Source organism: Theropithecus gelada, chromosome 5, assembly GCF_003255815.1.
Source record: "Theropithecus gelada isolate Dixy chromosome 5, Tgel_1.0, whole genome shotgun sequence".
Classification (NCBI taxonomy): domain Eukaryota; kingdom Metazoa; phylum Chordata; class Mammalia; order Primates; family Cercopithecidae; genus Theropithecus; species Theropithecus gelada.
The window spans coordinates 99,380,525-99,397,397 of record NC_037672.1 but is presented as its reverse complement, the minus strand read 5'-3'; the positions used below and the strand labels follow the sequence as shown (position 1 = coordinate 99,397,397).

Below are 16,873 nucleotides of genomic sequence, written 5' to 3'. Positions count from 1 at the left end.
AGATAGCATCCGCTCCTTCTTAAAATCTTCTTTCGATTACATTCTTACAAAACTAACACTCCTCAAAAAGTGTTCTGTAATTTGGGGCTTCAACCTACATAAGACAGAATTGGGACTTAACAGGGAAGAGGAGAAGGAATCACACAAGGAAAACAAATTTAAGCAACATAAATTCACTTTTTAGGTGGGGTGAGGTGGTTCACGCCTGTAATCCCAGCACTTTGGGAGGCCGAGCTGGGCGGATCACTTGAGGTCAGGAGTTTGAGATCATCCTGCCTAACATGGTGAAACTCCATCTCTACTAAAAATGCAAAAATTTGCCGGGCGTGGTGACGGGCGCCTGTAGTCCCAGCTATTCAGGAGGCTGAGGCAGGAGAATGGCGTGAACCCAGGAGGTAGAGCTCTCAGTGAGCCAAGATAGCACCACTGCACTCCAGCCTGGGCGATCCAGGAAGACTCCATCTCAAAAATAAATAAATAAATAAAATAATAAGTAAATAAATAAATAAATAATTTTTTTATTAGGTAGACTTTTTGAATTATCATCAAATTGTTTTTCTGCAACTCACAATTATTGATCTTTTTTCATGTGCCTAATAGTGCCTTATCTAGACTCTTAAACAAAATGGTAAAGGTAATAGGTCTTACAGTTTCTTCTACAATATCAAACAGAATATACAGAGATATAATTAAAAAAAAAAAACTTACTGAAAAGTCTTCAAAGATTTTCTTGAGTTCTTTGTGACCATGCCTTTCAGCAATATGTGCAGGGTCTGAACCCTCCATATTTTTCATCTTAGATGCCCAGGTTGCTCCTGAACATTGAAGCAAATGAATAGCCAGGTTCTTTAAGCCAAACTTTGCTGCACAGTGGAGAAGAGTTGGAAGTTCTTTGAAATGAATATCTGTAAGCATAAGAAGTAGTAGGATTTAATGTTTTGATTTTATTGGCAATCTCATTAAAAGAAACTATCAATAGTTTCAGCAATTTAGAATCTTCCCCTCACTCAATTTCCTATATTAAAATAAATATAAACTCATATTCTCACTAGCATTAATGCACCAATCTTATTTGTCAGGTAAGTTTAATTGTTTAATTTAAAAAGCCACATCAACCTCTTAAATGAAAAAAAAGAAAGAAAAACATGCTGTAATAACTCCTTTTGAATGTACCTAGACATTAACCAAACACTAAATTTAAAAAATTCTGTAAGTTCATCTATGAAATAATTTTATATTCTACCTCCCTGCCTAGTTTGCTTCCTTCCAAAGTTGAAATGAACATGAAATTCTTTGAGGGGTTATACTAGATTTCTATATAAAATTTTTCTTTCACAAACTAACTGCAACAGAAAATACAGGTGAGCGTTTTTATAAATAACTTCAGTGTGGAAATTTCCATCTGGATTTTACAACTTTTATATCAATGTCTTAAAGAGTTTGATTTTTCATAATTATTAACTATCAATTAGAAGACATTTATTAATTTTATATCACTATAAAATGATGAATGTAACCTGTATCCCAATGACAAACAAAACAAAACACAAACGAATGATGGTTTGTTATTCTATACTTTCGCACTTAGCTGAAAAAAAAGTTATGGAAATTACACATCAACATAATAGCTGTGGCATTATCAGAAGTAAGGTGAAGACTTATAGCAAAATAATCAAAGGAATCAAAACCAAAGCCAATTGTCTTCCAGTAAACTTTTAACGCAATGGAAAACAGCCATCTCATTGCTTTTTTGAAAACTGTGAATTTGCTTTAATCATCTTAGTTCATACACTATGTAGTTATTTTCTTAAATGTACACATTTACTTTGCAAACAATTTACAGTCTTACTTGTTAGATTAAAATAATAGATTTGTTTAGGAGATACAATAAATGTTTAGAATGTGTTTAATCTACAGTGTACATTTGTTTCATTTCATGGCAATTTTCATTTAATTAATCTAGATTCACTGCCTCTGTTTTTATCACCAAGGTGTAAATAGAGAAGCCATAATTCAAACCAAGGTGTGACAAATTTACTTTTCATTTTTCTTCTAGACCAAATAAAATTTTAGTTTTCAGTTGTTTCAGCCAATGTCTTTCAAACAGTAATTTCATGAGAATAGAATAAAATGTCTGGGGGAATTTTTTAAAGAAAAGTCCAATGTCACTTGCTTTACAAATACAAATAAACAGGTGAATTGTCACATAGCAAAGAAATCAAATCATACATTTGTTTGTGCAGAGCTGCTCCTAAACTTTTTGAGGCAATCCCTACAAAAGATGGCTAATAATTAAACAGAAGTAATCAAACCAAAGCTTTCAAAAGATTAACCTAGCTCACTAGAATAATAAAATGAAAATATACTCAAGTTTGGAATATGAGCATTAAACAAGAATTTAACAGTAAGATGAGTATTGAAACTGGAAATTCATGACCATGTAATCCATTTGTTTTAATAAATCATTATTTTATCTGGAATAGTAAATACTCATTCAGAGTAGAATGACCAGGTGGCCCCTTTGGGGCAAAACAACAAAGCACACAATAAAGAGAAGATTAAAAATCAGGAAATCTGCATTCTAATCCCAGCTCAGCCACTAAATCTGTGGTTCTTAAGAATTCATCTTGTGGACCTCAGTTTCCTAATTTATAAGATGAAAGGGTTGGGGGTCAAAATTATAGAACTTCTGATATTCTTCTGGGCTTGATGCCATGCCACAAATGCTTTAAGTCAAGAAACTCTCTGGAAGGTATTTTTTCCTGGGTTTTAATCAGACACCAATTAGAATAGGGAAGGTAGCTGCAAAGGTTGAAGAAACATAATTTTTATTCCTTTCATAATAGGATTTGAAACCTGATGAAATGTTATTATTTCTGTGGATCTGTAAAAACAGAGCATTGCTGTGTTTATGAAACTTTCTGCTGACAGGAGAACCATTATGTAACATGTGAGGTGTCACTTTTCCAATTCTGTCAAAAGATTAGACATATAATTCTTTTTAGAATTTTAAGAAACAAAAAAATGCTGCCAAGGTTATCATGCTTCTAAAACCTTTATAATGTAAACAAAATGCACAAAGGAAATAGTCCATCAAAACCCTATGCTACAGTTTTGTTGTTACCTCTCATATTATATAAAATATAGCAGTGGAAAATTCATAAATAGATATATACTTTACTATTAAACTCAACATTGAACCTGCCTCATTAATTGTTATAATTGAATTCTTGTTACTAAAATATTCTCTTAAATAAGAGAAAAAATTAGAATTTGCATCCACTTGGTATTTCTCTTGTTAATTATCTCAGGAAATTTCATACAAGATACTCTTTCTTTTAAATGTTTTACTTGAATAGGTTAGGTCCTAATCTGCACTATATTCAAATGAGTCTTAATTTCTTCTTGTTAAATAAACTTCAAAATAATGCCTTTTATTACTTAAATACCAAAATTCTAAAACTTAATATTTATTTATCATGATAAGCAATATAGTGTAGCACTTAAGCATTAGGACTTTGGAGCCAGATTGTATGGATTAAATCTATACAATTTAATTTAATTCTAGTATTTACTCATAGTGTCATTTGCACAAGCTACTTGAACTTAGGCCTCTTAATTTTCTTAATATTCAATTGATGACCACAACATCTGCTCAGTTATTAAACCTATGTCCAATGTATTCTTCCATGCAAAACGTACTGCTAGTCCTCATTAATTGGGAATTCTGTTTATGCAAATTCATTTACTCACTAAAATTTGTTTGTAACCCCTTAAGACACTTTTCCAGGTATTTGCAGACATATGTATAGCAACGAAAAATTTGAGTCACCCAAAGCACACATTCCCAGCTGGGGTCAAACAAGGCAACCCTATGCCTCCTTATTTCAGCTCTCATACTGTAAACAAATGTCCTGTTTGCAGTCCATTTGGTGCCACAACTGTCACAGCTTTTGTGGTTTATTTTGGTGAATTAGCTGTTTAAAATGGCCCCCAAGCACAGTGCTGAAGTGCTGTGTAGTATTTCTAAGCACTTGAAAGCAGTGGCGTGCCTTATGGAGAAAATACATGTATTAGATAAATTCATTCAGGCATGAGTTACAGTGTTGACGGTAAGTTCAGTTTGAATCAACAGTATATATTAAATAAGGTATTTTTAAACAGAAACACACATAAAGCAAGGTTATGTATCAATTGATTGATGAAAACATTGTGACCAGAAGCTCACAGGAACCTAATCCTATATTTCTCCTGGGAGCAAAGGTTCAGCACTGACTTATTCGATTACTTTACAGAACATAACTACTGCAAATAATGAGAATCAAATGCATTTTAAAGCAATCCAGAGGCCCCTTTTAATTTTGGAGAGGGAGTTCATAATTGGTTGCCCATTGCAGCATGGCCAGTTATTTTCTGACTTATGGTGCCTTATTTTCTTTGCTCCTCCATACAGTCAGGGAGGCTCTGAGAGAAACTACGGCCCCTGTATACTGCTCCTCAGGGTGAGGCCGGAAAAACTGTGGAGCTGCGGGAGGCAACTGTGAGCATTGAAGTCCGTGACTTATGAGACCTTCTCCCGGGCTATCTCTGTGTTCTGGGCCCACTCAGTTAAAATCCAAACCAGGAATGGTTAGAATCCACTTCCACAACCAACCTGCAAGTAGAAAGAAAGAGTAGTTCTACAGCCTTGATTCTCTGTTTTTTATTTTTATTGTCAGGCATAGACAAACAACAGGAAAAACTTTGGGTGAAGATAAATAGTTACTTGTTGTTCTCAGATAATTTCTTTGAAAGACTGTACATTTTAAATTTTTTGATAGAAATTCTGTATTTTGTTGATCTGTATGCTTAAGATTTGAAAGTTTTGTAAAACTGTAAAACTTGGGTTCTAAAATGATGATATTCTGTCATCCAAAGGATCTGCATGATGAGTTGACAAGAAGTATGAGAAATAAATGGAGCATGTGACCTCAAACCCAGAAGGGACTCATTGCTTACTGAATACCGGAGTGGATGGAATCCACCCTAAAATTAGCAGCAATAATGATAGGAGGAGGAAAAGGAAGAAGAAAACATGGTGTTTAACAAATGGAATTGGAGAGGTAGGGATTTAAGGTACTTAGTGGCAGATTGAGTAAGAGCAGATCAACAGAACAAGGATGTGGCAGGTGGTGCAAGATGCTCTGATTTCAGAAAAAGAGTCTTTGAGAACACACTATGAAGTGCCGTCTTATCTAGGACTGTGGGCTAGAATGGCCAGAGAGAAGTAGGCAATGAATAAAACAAGGTTGAAGCAGGACTTAAGGCCACAGACGAAGAGCCTGGGAGCTTGGAGTCCATGTGTGGAGGTAATTCTAGGAAGCAAAGGGAGATGTGAAGTGTTTGTTAGAAGTTCCTAGAATTGATATCAACTAAAATTAAATCTCACAATATTTAAATACGTTTATTTTCCATTTTCCACTAGAAAACCCAGACAATGTTGAGGCAATAAAAAGAGCTGGACAGTTTCATGTTTACCCCAATCCATCCAATCTGTAGCTAAACCCTGGTTCAAGTCAGAAGCCTCTAAAAATTTTATTTCTATACAAATATACTTGCATTCTTTTCCTCTACATTCATTAGAAAAATATTCCTCTTGAAAATTACCAACTTTGTCTCTGCTGTGTCTTAACAAGACAATAACCAAGAACCAGGAAAAGATCCAGGAAAAGTTGAACAGTAAAAGTGCATAAACCAGATGGGCTGGGTTGGGATCAGATGGTTGGGCACTCTGGTACAGAGCCATGCCTTACAGGTAAAATGCTACCTACTGGCCTTTATTTAGATGGGTCTCACATGGACATCCAAGAAATTAGGGCCACAAAGCAGTAAATCAATATGTCTGGCAAGGAAACTTTACTTCATTAGTAAGGACTATTTCAGCATTTTAAAAGGAATACCTTTTAGTCTTGAGCATTGGAGTTGTTCTTTTAAAATGTTAAATGATTTGATAATAAAATGCACAAAGGCAAGGAGGTAAATCTCAGAAATCTTATGGGCAGTAAAAGGAGTGGGTAGAACTTAAGATGCCTTTGGAAGCACTGTCATATACGTATTATAGAGACAAAATGAAAATGGAATATGAGAATGATTAGGGAAGCCCCAAGTGCCAACCTGCTCTGCATATTTCAGACGTGCCAATATTTATATTTTATAAATATTTATTTATATATTTATAATATCTATTACATATATATTTAATAATTTAATCTATGTATTCAATACATACTTTATATATTTATATGTTATAGAGAGATTATAGATAACATATATTTCTATCAACCTATCTCTATCTATCTTTCAACACACACATATATACACACATTTTATTGATTTCTCTTGAGAACCCTGACCAGTACAGTGAGGAAGATGCTGTGGTGGCTTTGGTAAACCATAACTTACAGAAAGAAGGCATAAAAACAAGTTCTACATCTAAGTTTCTTCTTTCCTTTTCAGAATAATACAATGTGAGTTTTCAAACCTGAACATTTTTTTAAATAACTCTTTGGTAATGGCAGAATCCATTACCAAAGAAGCAAATGAGTCCTTTCAGAAAGGGCAGGGAGGTGTTCTCAGGGTGGATTAATAATAGGGTGTGGTATACAGTGGTTTCTGAACCTCTCAGGAATTTCAAAGAATTTCAGACGTTTGAGGATCGTTACTGCATAACAACTGCAAAAGAAAGAGGGAGTTTCCTAAGTCGTAACTTATTCAAGACATTAATTAAAAAGCCCATTTGGCCCCAGCTCCCCTCTGTGTGTGTGTGTGTGTGTGTGTGTGTGTGTGTGTGTGTTTCTAATTGAGGCCAACCCATGCAAACATTTTCCTAATTAAAGTAAATGGATATTAGAGAGCCTATTTCCTGTTATCAGTTACTAATAGATACTATTTATGTTTCTTTTCCTAACTCTATGATATAATTATAGATGCCTATTACTGTTGACCCTGAAAAACCTACAATTTGTGTGTTGGCCCAGAGAAGACAAACATATGTGCCTTGGTACTTGAGCACAGACAGTTCAGTGCAGCATATTCAGAAGGCACACATGCCAATTTTTCATTCTGCTAATAGCAGATGCCATGAATAAGAAGAACAAAATAAAATGAAAAAAAAAAAAGACAATCTAAATTAGTGCCTTAGTCCAACGAAGAAGAATCATTTTATTTGGGGAGCTCAAATATTACTAATTTGTATCTATTGATACCAGGGTTTTATTCAGTCTATGGTTCACTTGGTTACCATTAGCTAAGTAATTAATATAATAAATTTTTATTGAGCACTAGAAATTCTTCCAGGGACTGGGAATTAATCTGTGAACCACACAGGGCTTCCTCTTAAAGGGCAGTATTTACCCATAAAGACAAAATGGCTGATATGAAGGAAATCATATACTACGAAACAAAAATTACAATGTTTCTAGGATTGTAAAAATAATGAAAAGAGTATCTGAGGTTATTTCAAACTTGTCGTTATAAGTTATTCATTATAATAGTAATTTATATAATTAGGTAGAAAAACTTGAGAACCTTCCTTTAAATTTAAGATAATCTTCCCTATAAAGTTTCCTCTGACTGTCCTCTTTCTTTTGTGCTCCCATGACACCCTGAGCTCCTGCTCACTATAGGGTACCGGGGCACAGTCGTCCAGGGACTAGCAAAGTGGCCACTGGAGCTAGGCTGCCTGGATCCAAGTCCCAGCTCTGCCACTTACCATCTGGGCAAAGTATGCAACTTCTCATCCGTAAAGTGAAGATTAAAATGGTACCTACTTCAGGATCATTGTGAAGAAGTAAATGACAGTGTAAGTAAAGTGCTTAGACCTGTTTGACAGAGTAAGCAAAACACATGTTAAGTGCTATGCGTAGGGCACACACTGTATTCAGGACACTTATTTTTGTAGTTTTGTTTTCTCATTCATTGGCTTCTGTGCCCTCTGAGAGTGTGGGCTGTGTCCTGTTTATCCCACATTCTTCTACCTTCCTTCAGTATCTAGAAGAATACCTACTATGAAGTGGAGTACATTAAACTTTTTGTAAGCATTTCTGAGTTTTTTTTTTTTTTAAATAATGGTATGGGAAAACATATTTTTAGATGAACAGTCACTCTAAGACTACTTCATTCTGCATCCATGATTTTTTTTTTTTTTTTTTTTGAGATGGAGTCTAGCTCTGTTGCCCAGGCTGCAGTGCAATGGCATAATCTCGGCTCACAGCAACCTCCGCCTCCCGGGTTCAAGTGATTCTCCTGTCTCAGTCTCCTGAGTAGCTGGGATTACAGGCATGCACCATCACACCAGGCTAATTTTTCTATTTTTAGTAGAGATGGGGTTTCTCTGTGTTGGTCAGGCTGGTCTTGAACTCCCGACCTCAGGTGATCCACCTACCCCGGCCTCCCAAAGTGCTAGCATTACAGGCATGAGCCATCATGCCCGGCCTCTGCACCAATGATTTTAATTCAAGGACACAGAGTGATGGAATAAAAAATCTATCTTGACTTTAATTTGATTTATGTCAATTTGATTTATGTACATAAAAATGATGCCAATCAATTACTGTTCACTCAGTGGTTCTCACTTGTGATTCACAGAGGAGTAGAATCAGCATCATATAAAAATTTGTGAGAAATGTAAATTCTTGTACCCAACCCAGACCTACTGTATCAGAAATTTGAAGAGAGATGGCAGCAATCTGAATTTTAACATATCCTTCAAGCGACTCTGAAGCCTGCTAAAGATTGAGAACCATGGCATTAAATAAAAGAAAGAATAGGGGCTTGGTTCTAATAATTAAACAAAAGTGGATAGACAAGAAAATTGGGGTTAACCTCACAGAGAGCTACATAAAACTGCAAAGTGTACAAAGTAGTGGACTTTCTCTCCATTCTGTTCATAGTTTCTGTAAAAAACTTCCCTCTTCTGTCATGGTTTACATATTTTAAAATACATTTTCAGTAGAGTAAATGGAAAATACTACAATAGAAGTGAAAATTATGTGTATTATATTTGCCCCATATCTTTTTTACATTTTATGAAGGTATGATTGACAAATAAAAATTGTATATATTCAGTGTGTACAACGAGATATTTTGATATATGTACACATTGTAAAATGATTACCACAATCAAGACAATTAACATACCCATCACCTCATACATTTATAATTTTCTGTTGTCTGTAGTGAGAACACTTGACATCTACTCTTTTAGTACATTTCAAGATACAATACATTATTATTAGCCACAGTCACCATGCTGGACATTAGATCTCCAGTACTTACTCACCTTACAACTGAAGATTTGTGTCCTTTGACCAATATCTCCTCTTTTCTCCCATCCCTGAAGCCCCTTAATACCACCATTCTACTCTCCGTAAGTTTGACTTTTCAAAGATTCTAATATAGATGAGGTAATCATGTAGTATTTGTTTTCTGTGTCTGACTTAACTCACTTAGCACACTGCCCTTCCGGTCTGTCCATGTTGTTTCAAACGGCAGTATTTCCTTTTTTTAAAGGTGGGATAATATTCATTTGTAGATGTAGACCACATTTTCTTTATTCATTCATCCATCAAAGGACAATCACATTTTTCCCATATTTTGGCTACTGTGAACAATGCTGCGATGAATATGGGGGTGCAGATATGTCTTCAAGGCAGTGATTTTATTTCCTTTGGATATGTACCCAAAAGTTGCATTGATGGATCATATTACAGTTCTATTTTTATTTTTTATGATGGGCAAACATTGGAACATTTTTTAAATTAACTTTTTATTTATAACTGACACATAATTATACATTTTTATAAGGTACAGTGTATGTTTCAATGCACACATACATTGTATAATGGTCAAATCAGGATAATCATTTCCATCACTTTTATCATTTCTTTGTGATGATATTCAAAATATTCTCTTATAGGTAGCTATAAATATACACTACATTGTTATTTGCTATAGCCACCTTATGGTGTAATGGAGCACCAAAACTTATTCTTCCTAACTGTAACTTTGTACCCATCAACCAATCACCCCTAATTTCCCTGCCCTCTCCCATCTGCAGCCCCTGGTAACCACTATCCTACTCTCTACTTCCATGAAATCAACTTTTTAAGGTTTCACGTATGAGTGAGATCATGCTGTGTTTGTCTTTCTGTGCCTGGATTATTCCACTTAAAATTATGTCCTTCAGGTTCTTCTGTTTTTGCAAATGACAGGATGTTATTCTGTTTTATGCTTGAAGAGTATTCCATTGTGATATATAACACATTTTGTTTATCCATTCATTTGTAGTTGGGCATTTACGTTGATTCCACATCTTAGCTATTGTGAATAATACTGCAATAAACATGGAAGTACAGATATATTTTTAATATACTGATTTCATTTCCTTTGGATATATATCCAGTAATTTGATTGCTGGATTATATAGTAGTTTTATTTTAAATTTTTTGAGGAACTTCAAGACTCTTTTCCATAATAGCTGTACTAATTTATATTCTTATCCACAGTGCATCAGTTCCTCTTTTTCCACATTCTTCCCAGAATTTGTTATTTCTTATCTTTGTCATCACAGCCATTCTGATTGGAATGAGGTGGAATTTCATTGTGGTTTTGATTTGCATTTCTCTAATGATGAGTGATGTTGAGCATTTTTTCATATATCTGTTGGTGATATGTAATTGCCATTTCTTCTATTTCTTTTGAAAAATGTTACATTGTCTTTTGCCCATTTTTAACTGGATTAATTCACATATATGAGTAGTAATTATAATTTTCAAGTATAAGTAAACCCAATGTTGTAGTTCAGGGACAAAACTTAACAGTATGGGTAAAATAAAACACAGACATAAACAAATATATTAAACTATATCCTCTTTACAATGAGCATATTTTAAAACACGAGGAAAGTTTGAAAGTTAATGGAGGAAAAAAGACATAACCGTGCATATAGTAGCTATATATCAAGAAAGCTGAGGTAGCTATAATAATATTTGACAAAAAAATTAAGGCAAAAACCATTACTAGAGTTAGAAGGTCATACTTTCATGATTTTTATGAGGAAGACATAGTTAAACATTTTAGGTGTCTAAAAAAAAAGGCTCAAAATATATAAAGCATAAAAAGGAAGTGAAGGAATATAAGGAGAAACAAAATCATTATCTTAGGGGCTAATTTTAACATACTTCTCACTGTGGTAGAATAAGGAGATTCAAAATTAATAATGCCACAGAATATTTGAATAAAGCAAGTTTAATATAAAGAAATATGTAAAACATTGTACCTGACAACTGAAGAATGATATTTTTTAATGTACATAAGAAATATTTATTTGGAAGAACTGATCATATGTTGAACTTAAAGCAAATCTCAATAAATTTCAAAGATGTAAAAAGGTATATAAATGGACAATTATAAAAGGTACCATTAGAATAACAGCACAGACCTTTGTAAATATCAGATGAAAGTAAAAAGGGAAGAAACATCAGTCAAATCAGTAACTATAGATTAAATCATCTACTTTAAAAATATTTTAAAATTGCAATCCCAACTTAAGCCCACATCATGCTAACTTCCAAATAGCCTTTATACAAAACAAATTGAAAATCACATGCTAAACAATATTTATAATAATTTATTTCTTAGAGAAATATGCAATCAATAGCATTTTTAGAAAAACAGTATTGTTAGAATAATATTTCAACTAAACATTACCTATTATATTCCTACAAAAGTAATTTCCATTTGCATCTTGTAGATAATGATCACAAGCAATATAATTTATTATAGTCAACCAGGTGTCATGGGTAGATAGAGGACATGCTTATTTTTCAGGTTTCCGTCATTGTCAAAAGTTTGTTCTGTCAGAATGTATGAATAATTCTCATCTTTCAAGGTCATCTTTTCAGCTTCCAAGATGACTCAAGTCAGAAACTGATACTTAGCCAGACAGGAATGGCGTAAAAGTGGCTGGAGATGGGCCGGGCGCGGTGGCTCACGCCTGTAATCCCAGCACTTTTGGAGGCTGAGGCGGGTAGATCACCAGGTCAGGAGATTGAGACCATCCTAGCTAACACGGTGAAACCCCGTCTCTACTAAAAATAAAAATAAAAAATTAGCTGGGCGTGGTCACAGATGCCTGTAGTCCCAGCTACTGGGAGGCTAAGGCAGGAGAATGGTGTAAACTCGGGAGGCGGAGCTTGCAGTGAGCCCAGATAGCACCACTGCACTCCAGCCTGGGCGAGAGGGCAAGACTCCGTCTCAATTAAAAAAAAAAAAAAAGTGACTGGCGATAATGCAGCCAACTACTTCAGCCTTCAAGCCTTGTCTGCTCTTTATCATCTGCCTCTTGATGCTGGTGTTCTCCTACTTTTTGAGTTCTTTGCCTAATCTGTTACTTTTTTTGATGCATCTGCTATTCTGTCCTTTGTATTTCACATGGACTTGTTCACAATTTGTCCCATAGCTTCTAATCATACCTTTCCCAATATTTATGCATCTTAACTCAGTCTTATTTATCTGATACAAACTCTGGAGATGCTTAAAATAAGGAAAAGGTATACAGCAAATGAAACTGCGGTTCACTACATTGGAAAATGAGCAAAAAAGCAGTCAATTTAAATTTTACATAGACCTGTTCTACGTTTTATCTGGATAGCTCTTTTTCCTCTCCACTCATTAACATTTTGCATTGTCTCAATCAGTCTGCATTCCCATCTGTTTGTAGATATTTTGTGGCTTGAAATGTTTGGGGTACATAGTGTATCAGAATATTAATTCTTTATCTTCCCAGGCATTTGCTCTGTAAATAATACCTATTGATACTGAGTTTCACTAGAAACCAATATATCTACATTATTTTCATGGCACAAAGAATTGGGAGTACCTAGATCCATGGGGGTACATTTCTAGCATTAATGGATGGTGTTGTGTATATCACAAGTTATTTTGTGGCTTTTCTTTACTTCTCTCTGGAGAAGGACATGACATGGTTGATCATATTCTTCTCTCAGAAACATTATTCAGTTGGCTTTCAAGAGACGTTCAGTGACTGCTGCTTCTCAGTCTCTTTATGGAAATTTCTCTCCTAGTCCTCTAAATACAACAGTGTGTAGGACTCAGACCTTTGCCCTGCTCTGCACTCTCTGCAGAATAATCTCCTTCAGGCTACGGCTGTGAATATCACATATGAGCTCCTTCCTGGGTGTTTGACTTATATACTTAATACCAACCAATTTATTCTATTTTAATTAACATAGCCAAACTAGAACTTTTGATTACACTGTCAAAACTATTCTTGCCATAGTACCTCTATTTCAGTTAACAGCATTGATATTTATTTTATTTATATTTTTATAAACATGTATTTAGTTACACACAGACCAGTCCTCTCTTTCTTTCACCTACAATCTATCAGCATGTCCCACAATCTTTACTTTCAAATATCTACCAAGCTCAAGCAAGTCTCATCACTTCCACTGCTACCACCCAGGTGACAGTCACCTTCAAGCCTCTCCTGCCACTACTAGGACAGTCTCCTATCTGGTGTCCCTGTTTCCATTTTTACACACCATAATCTATTCTCTGCCTAACAGCAAGAGTAATATTTTGTCTTATGTAATTAGATGATATTAAGCGATGTGTAAAATCCTCACATGGCTTTTCATCACTTACTAACTCTCTATCCTCTTACTTTATTTTTCTCATAACCCTTATCACTATTTGCAATGGTCTTATTTTGTTGCTACTGTTTTATTACTCTGTTACTCTCAATGACTTAAATAAAAGTTTCATGAAGAAGAACTTTCCTATACAGGCTGCCTGTTCCTGGAACACCTAGAAGAGTGGCACTTAGTTTGCACTTGTTACATAAATGAATAAATGAGATCACTTAATAATCTTTCACATCAAGGTGCTTCTAATTGAGAGAAAATACTATGTCCACAGGCTTACCTTTTTCATCTATAATTAGAGTCCTCTACTTTTTCAGAACATGTGTTGTTATGGTAATGGAAATGAGCTGAGAGGGGATTATAAAGGTCACTGAAAATTGGAGAAGGGCTTATCATTCCTAAATGCTTGTTCCTTAAAGCTGGACTCAGGATAGCACATTGCCTGTGATCCGCAGTGTTAGGTTGCATCCTGAGGCCAGATTTACTTGACTCTGTAACAATGTCCTGTCTTCTCTATCTATGCTTCTTGTATACTCAGGCCAGAGGTAATTCCTTGTCTACGGAGTGATTCTAGGATGAAGAAGGCCAAATTCTCATCCTGGTATCAACCTTGTTGTTTATTTTTTTTCCTTCTTTCTCTCCCTTCTTTTTTCCTTCCTGTTTTGTACTCACAGACTCCAACCACAGTATGTTTGTAAGCATAACTTTTCAAACTTCACATCTGGGGAAATATAGAATCTTTGAAGAAAACACTGTAAGCGTGATTAACAATAGTACAATTTTGGAAAAATCTTTTTTGGTTACTCAGGTAAAAAAAATTTGAAAGATTCAAACTGGCTGTTTTATTTTATAATATTTGATTCAAACAGAATCATCAGTTCATAAAATTAGCTTGAGAATATGCTAAACTTATTATTGGCAAGAGATGAAAATTTGTACTTGTGGGTTGTATTAGCAAAACAAAAAAATGGAGTGGAAAAATCTATAATTTAACAGTCAATTTACATCCCATATCTCTAATTTAATCACTAGAAGTTTGTATAATGTCTTATGTATACATCAATCCCTTATTTAGTGTATTTACTTAATGATGATGTGTTTGTGACTAATTTGAAATGAATTTACATGATTACATTTTTCCCTACCATCTATTACTTTTCATCCCAGAAAAAATACTCTTGCCCATTTTTTTTTCTTTTACATTGATTTCTTCACAGCTTCGGATTTTCTTCTCAGGTAGTTTAAAATGCAAATGGAACAGGTCACTAAAACTTCATGCTTTGCAAAATTCATATACTGGAAAAATATCTCAAAAAAGTTTCTTATAAACATCTTCTCAGCATTGATTTTATCTTTTCCTAATTTTCTTTTCAGAGAGTAGTAATTCCTCACTTGTTAAAAGTCTTCTTTCTCTGTAGAGCCATGATACATTATATAATATTTGGTTCCATCCCACAAATATCAAAGAAAGGGGCAGCCATCAATGATTTAAAAACGTAATTTTTAAATAAGATTTTTGATGTTAACAAAACCCTAAGATAATTAGGAATAAATGTAACAAAGATTGTCAAAAGTTTTATAAAATACAATATTTTTTGAAAGTTGTAAACAGACCCAAATAAAGTATCATGCTTTTTTTTTTTACCATATTAATCTACATTTTTATTTCAATTTTACAGAGTTTTTCATGGAAAACTGACATACTGATCTTAAATACCATAGGACAAATAAAGGAAGTGGAACAAAAATCATGTAAAGAAAAAGTAGGGTCCAGCTCTAATACATACCAAGATTTATTATAAACTTTAATCATATGCTCACATAAAATACCGTATAAAAGACAAGCCACTAATTAAGTACACATTTGCAAATGTGAAAAACTGACAAATAGTTACTATTTAAAATAGGTACACTGAAAAAGAAAAAAGCATTTTCAAACGTCAATAAGAAAAGAATAACAACTAATAGAAATAAATGAAGCCTATTAAACGGAAATTCACTAAAGAAAAATCAACTTAATAAACAGAAGATGCTCAACTATGTTTGTAATTAAAATATTATTTAAAGAGTGAGATTCTCAACAGCTGTCACATTGGCAAAAATAAATAGCTTTACATTTCTTAACGTAGAAGAGATGTGGAGCAATGTCACAATACTGCTAGTGAAATTATTAATCAGTGCAAACATTTTTGATAGAAATTTGAAAATATCTAGCACTGTACATATGTACATATCTGTTTAGAACAGAAATTTCACTGATACATAGCTCCATCCCACAGGTATCAAGGAAAGGAGCAGCCACAAATAATTTAAAAATATAATTTTTAAATAAGACTTTTGATGTTAACAAACTCATAAGATAAAGAGGAATAAGTCTAACCAGGGTTTTCAAGGTAATTGTATCGCCTGAGAAATTATTACATATATGCATAGGGTTTCATATGCAAGATTGTTCACTGTAGCATTACTTGCAATGATAAAAAAATGTAAAAACTACACTAGTATTTATTAGTAGAACAGATACATATTATGCTGTAATCAACCAAAATAATCCTATAGAACATTTAAAATGATGACCTAGATCTACATATATACATGTATAGATAAAAAATTTATATGAATAAAAAATAATAAGTTGAAGGAAAAAGTATGATGTAATTTATATAAAATTTACAAAATTGTACAACAATATATGTTAATCATGAAAACACACATAATGAAAGGATGAAGAACTGCACAGGAATGATTATCAAGAAATTTAATTAAAATGATGGGTTTTTTTCGAGGTATAGAATCACAAAGTGAAATAGAGAAATTCAACTAGATCCATAATGTTTTATTTGTTAAGAAAAAATGATCTGAAGCAAAGTGTTAAAATCTGACAAAGCTACAGGGTGTTATTTATATTATTGTCTATATTTTTCTGCATGTTTAAATTATTTAATGATATAAAAAAGACAATCCAATGGACATTTAGTTCTCTTCCACTGAATTAGCAAATGATCTATTTTCTGTGAACCTAAAGATATTACTAGTCCCAGACAAGTCTTCGAGCTACAGTTACCACCACATGATGTACTGAATATCCAGTTCATGCTCCATATTTCAAAGATATATTTGGAGATAATATTCTGAGTTAATACTTTCACAATCCTGGGTGATCATCT

The 16,873-nt window shown here is 33.8% G+C and overlaps 1 protein-coding gene across 1 annotated transcript in view; it reads right to left on the bottom strand.

The window, feature by feature from the left end:
• Positions 1–16,873, bottom strand: part of BANK1 (B cell scaffold protein with ankyrin repeats 1) — a 250,288-nt gene that overhangs the window by 166,857 nt on the left and 66,558 nt on the right. Inside the window, exon 6 of the mRNA XM_025384833.1 lies at positions 709–905. Within this exon, the coding sequence (XP_025240618.1) occupies positions 709–905 (197 nt within the window). The remainder of the gene's footprint in view (positions 1–708; positions 906–16,873) is intronic.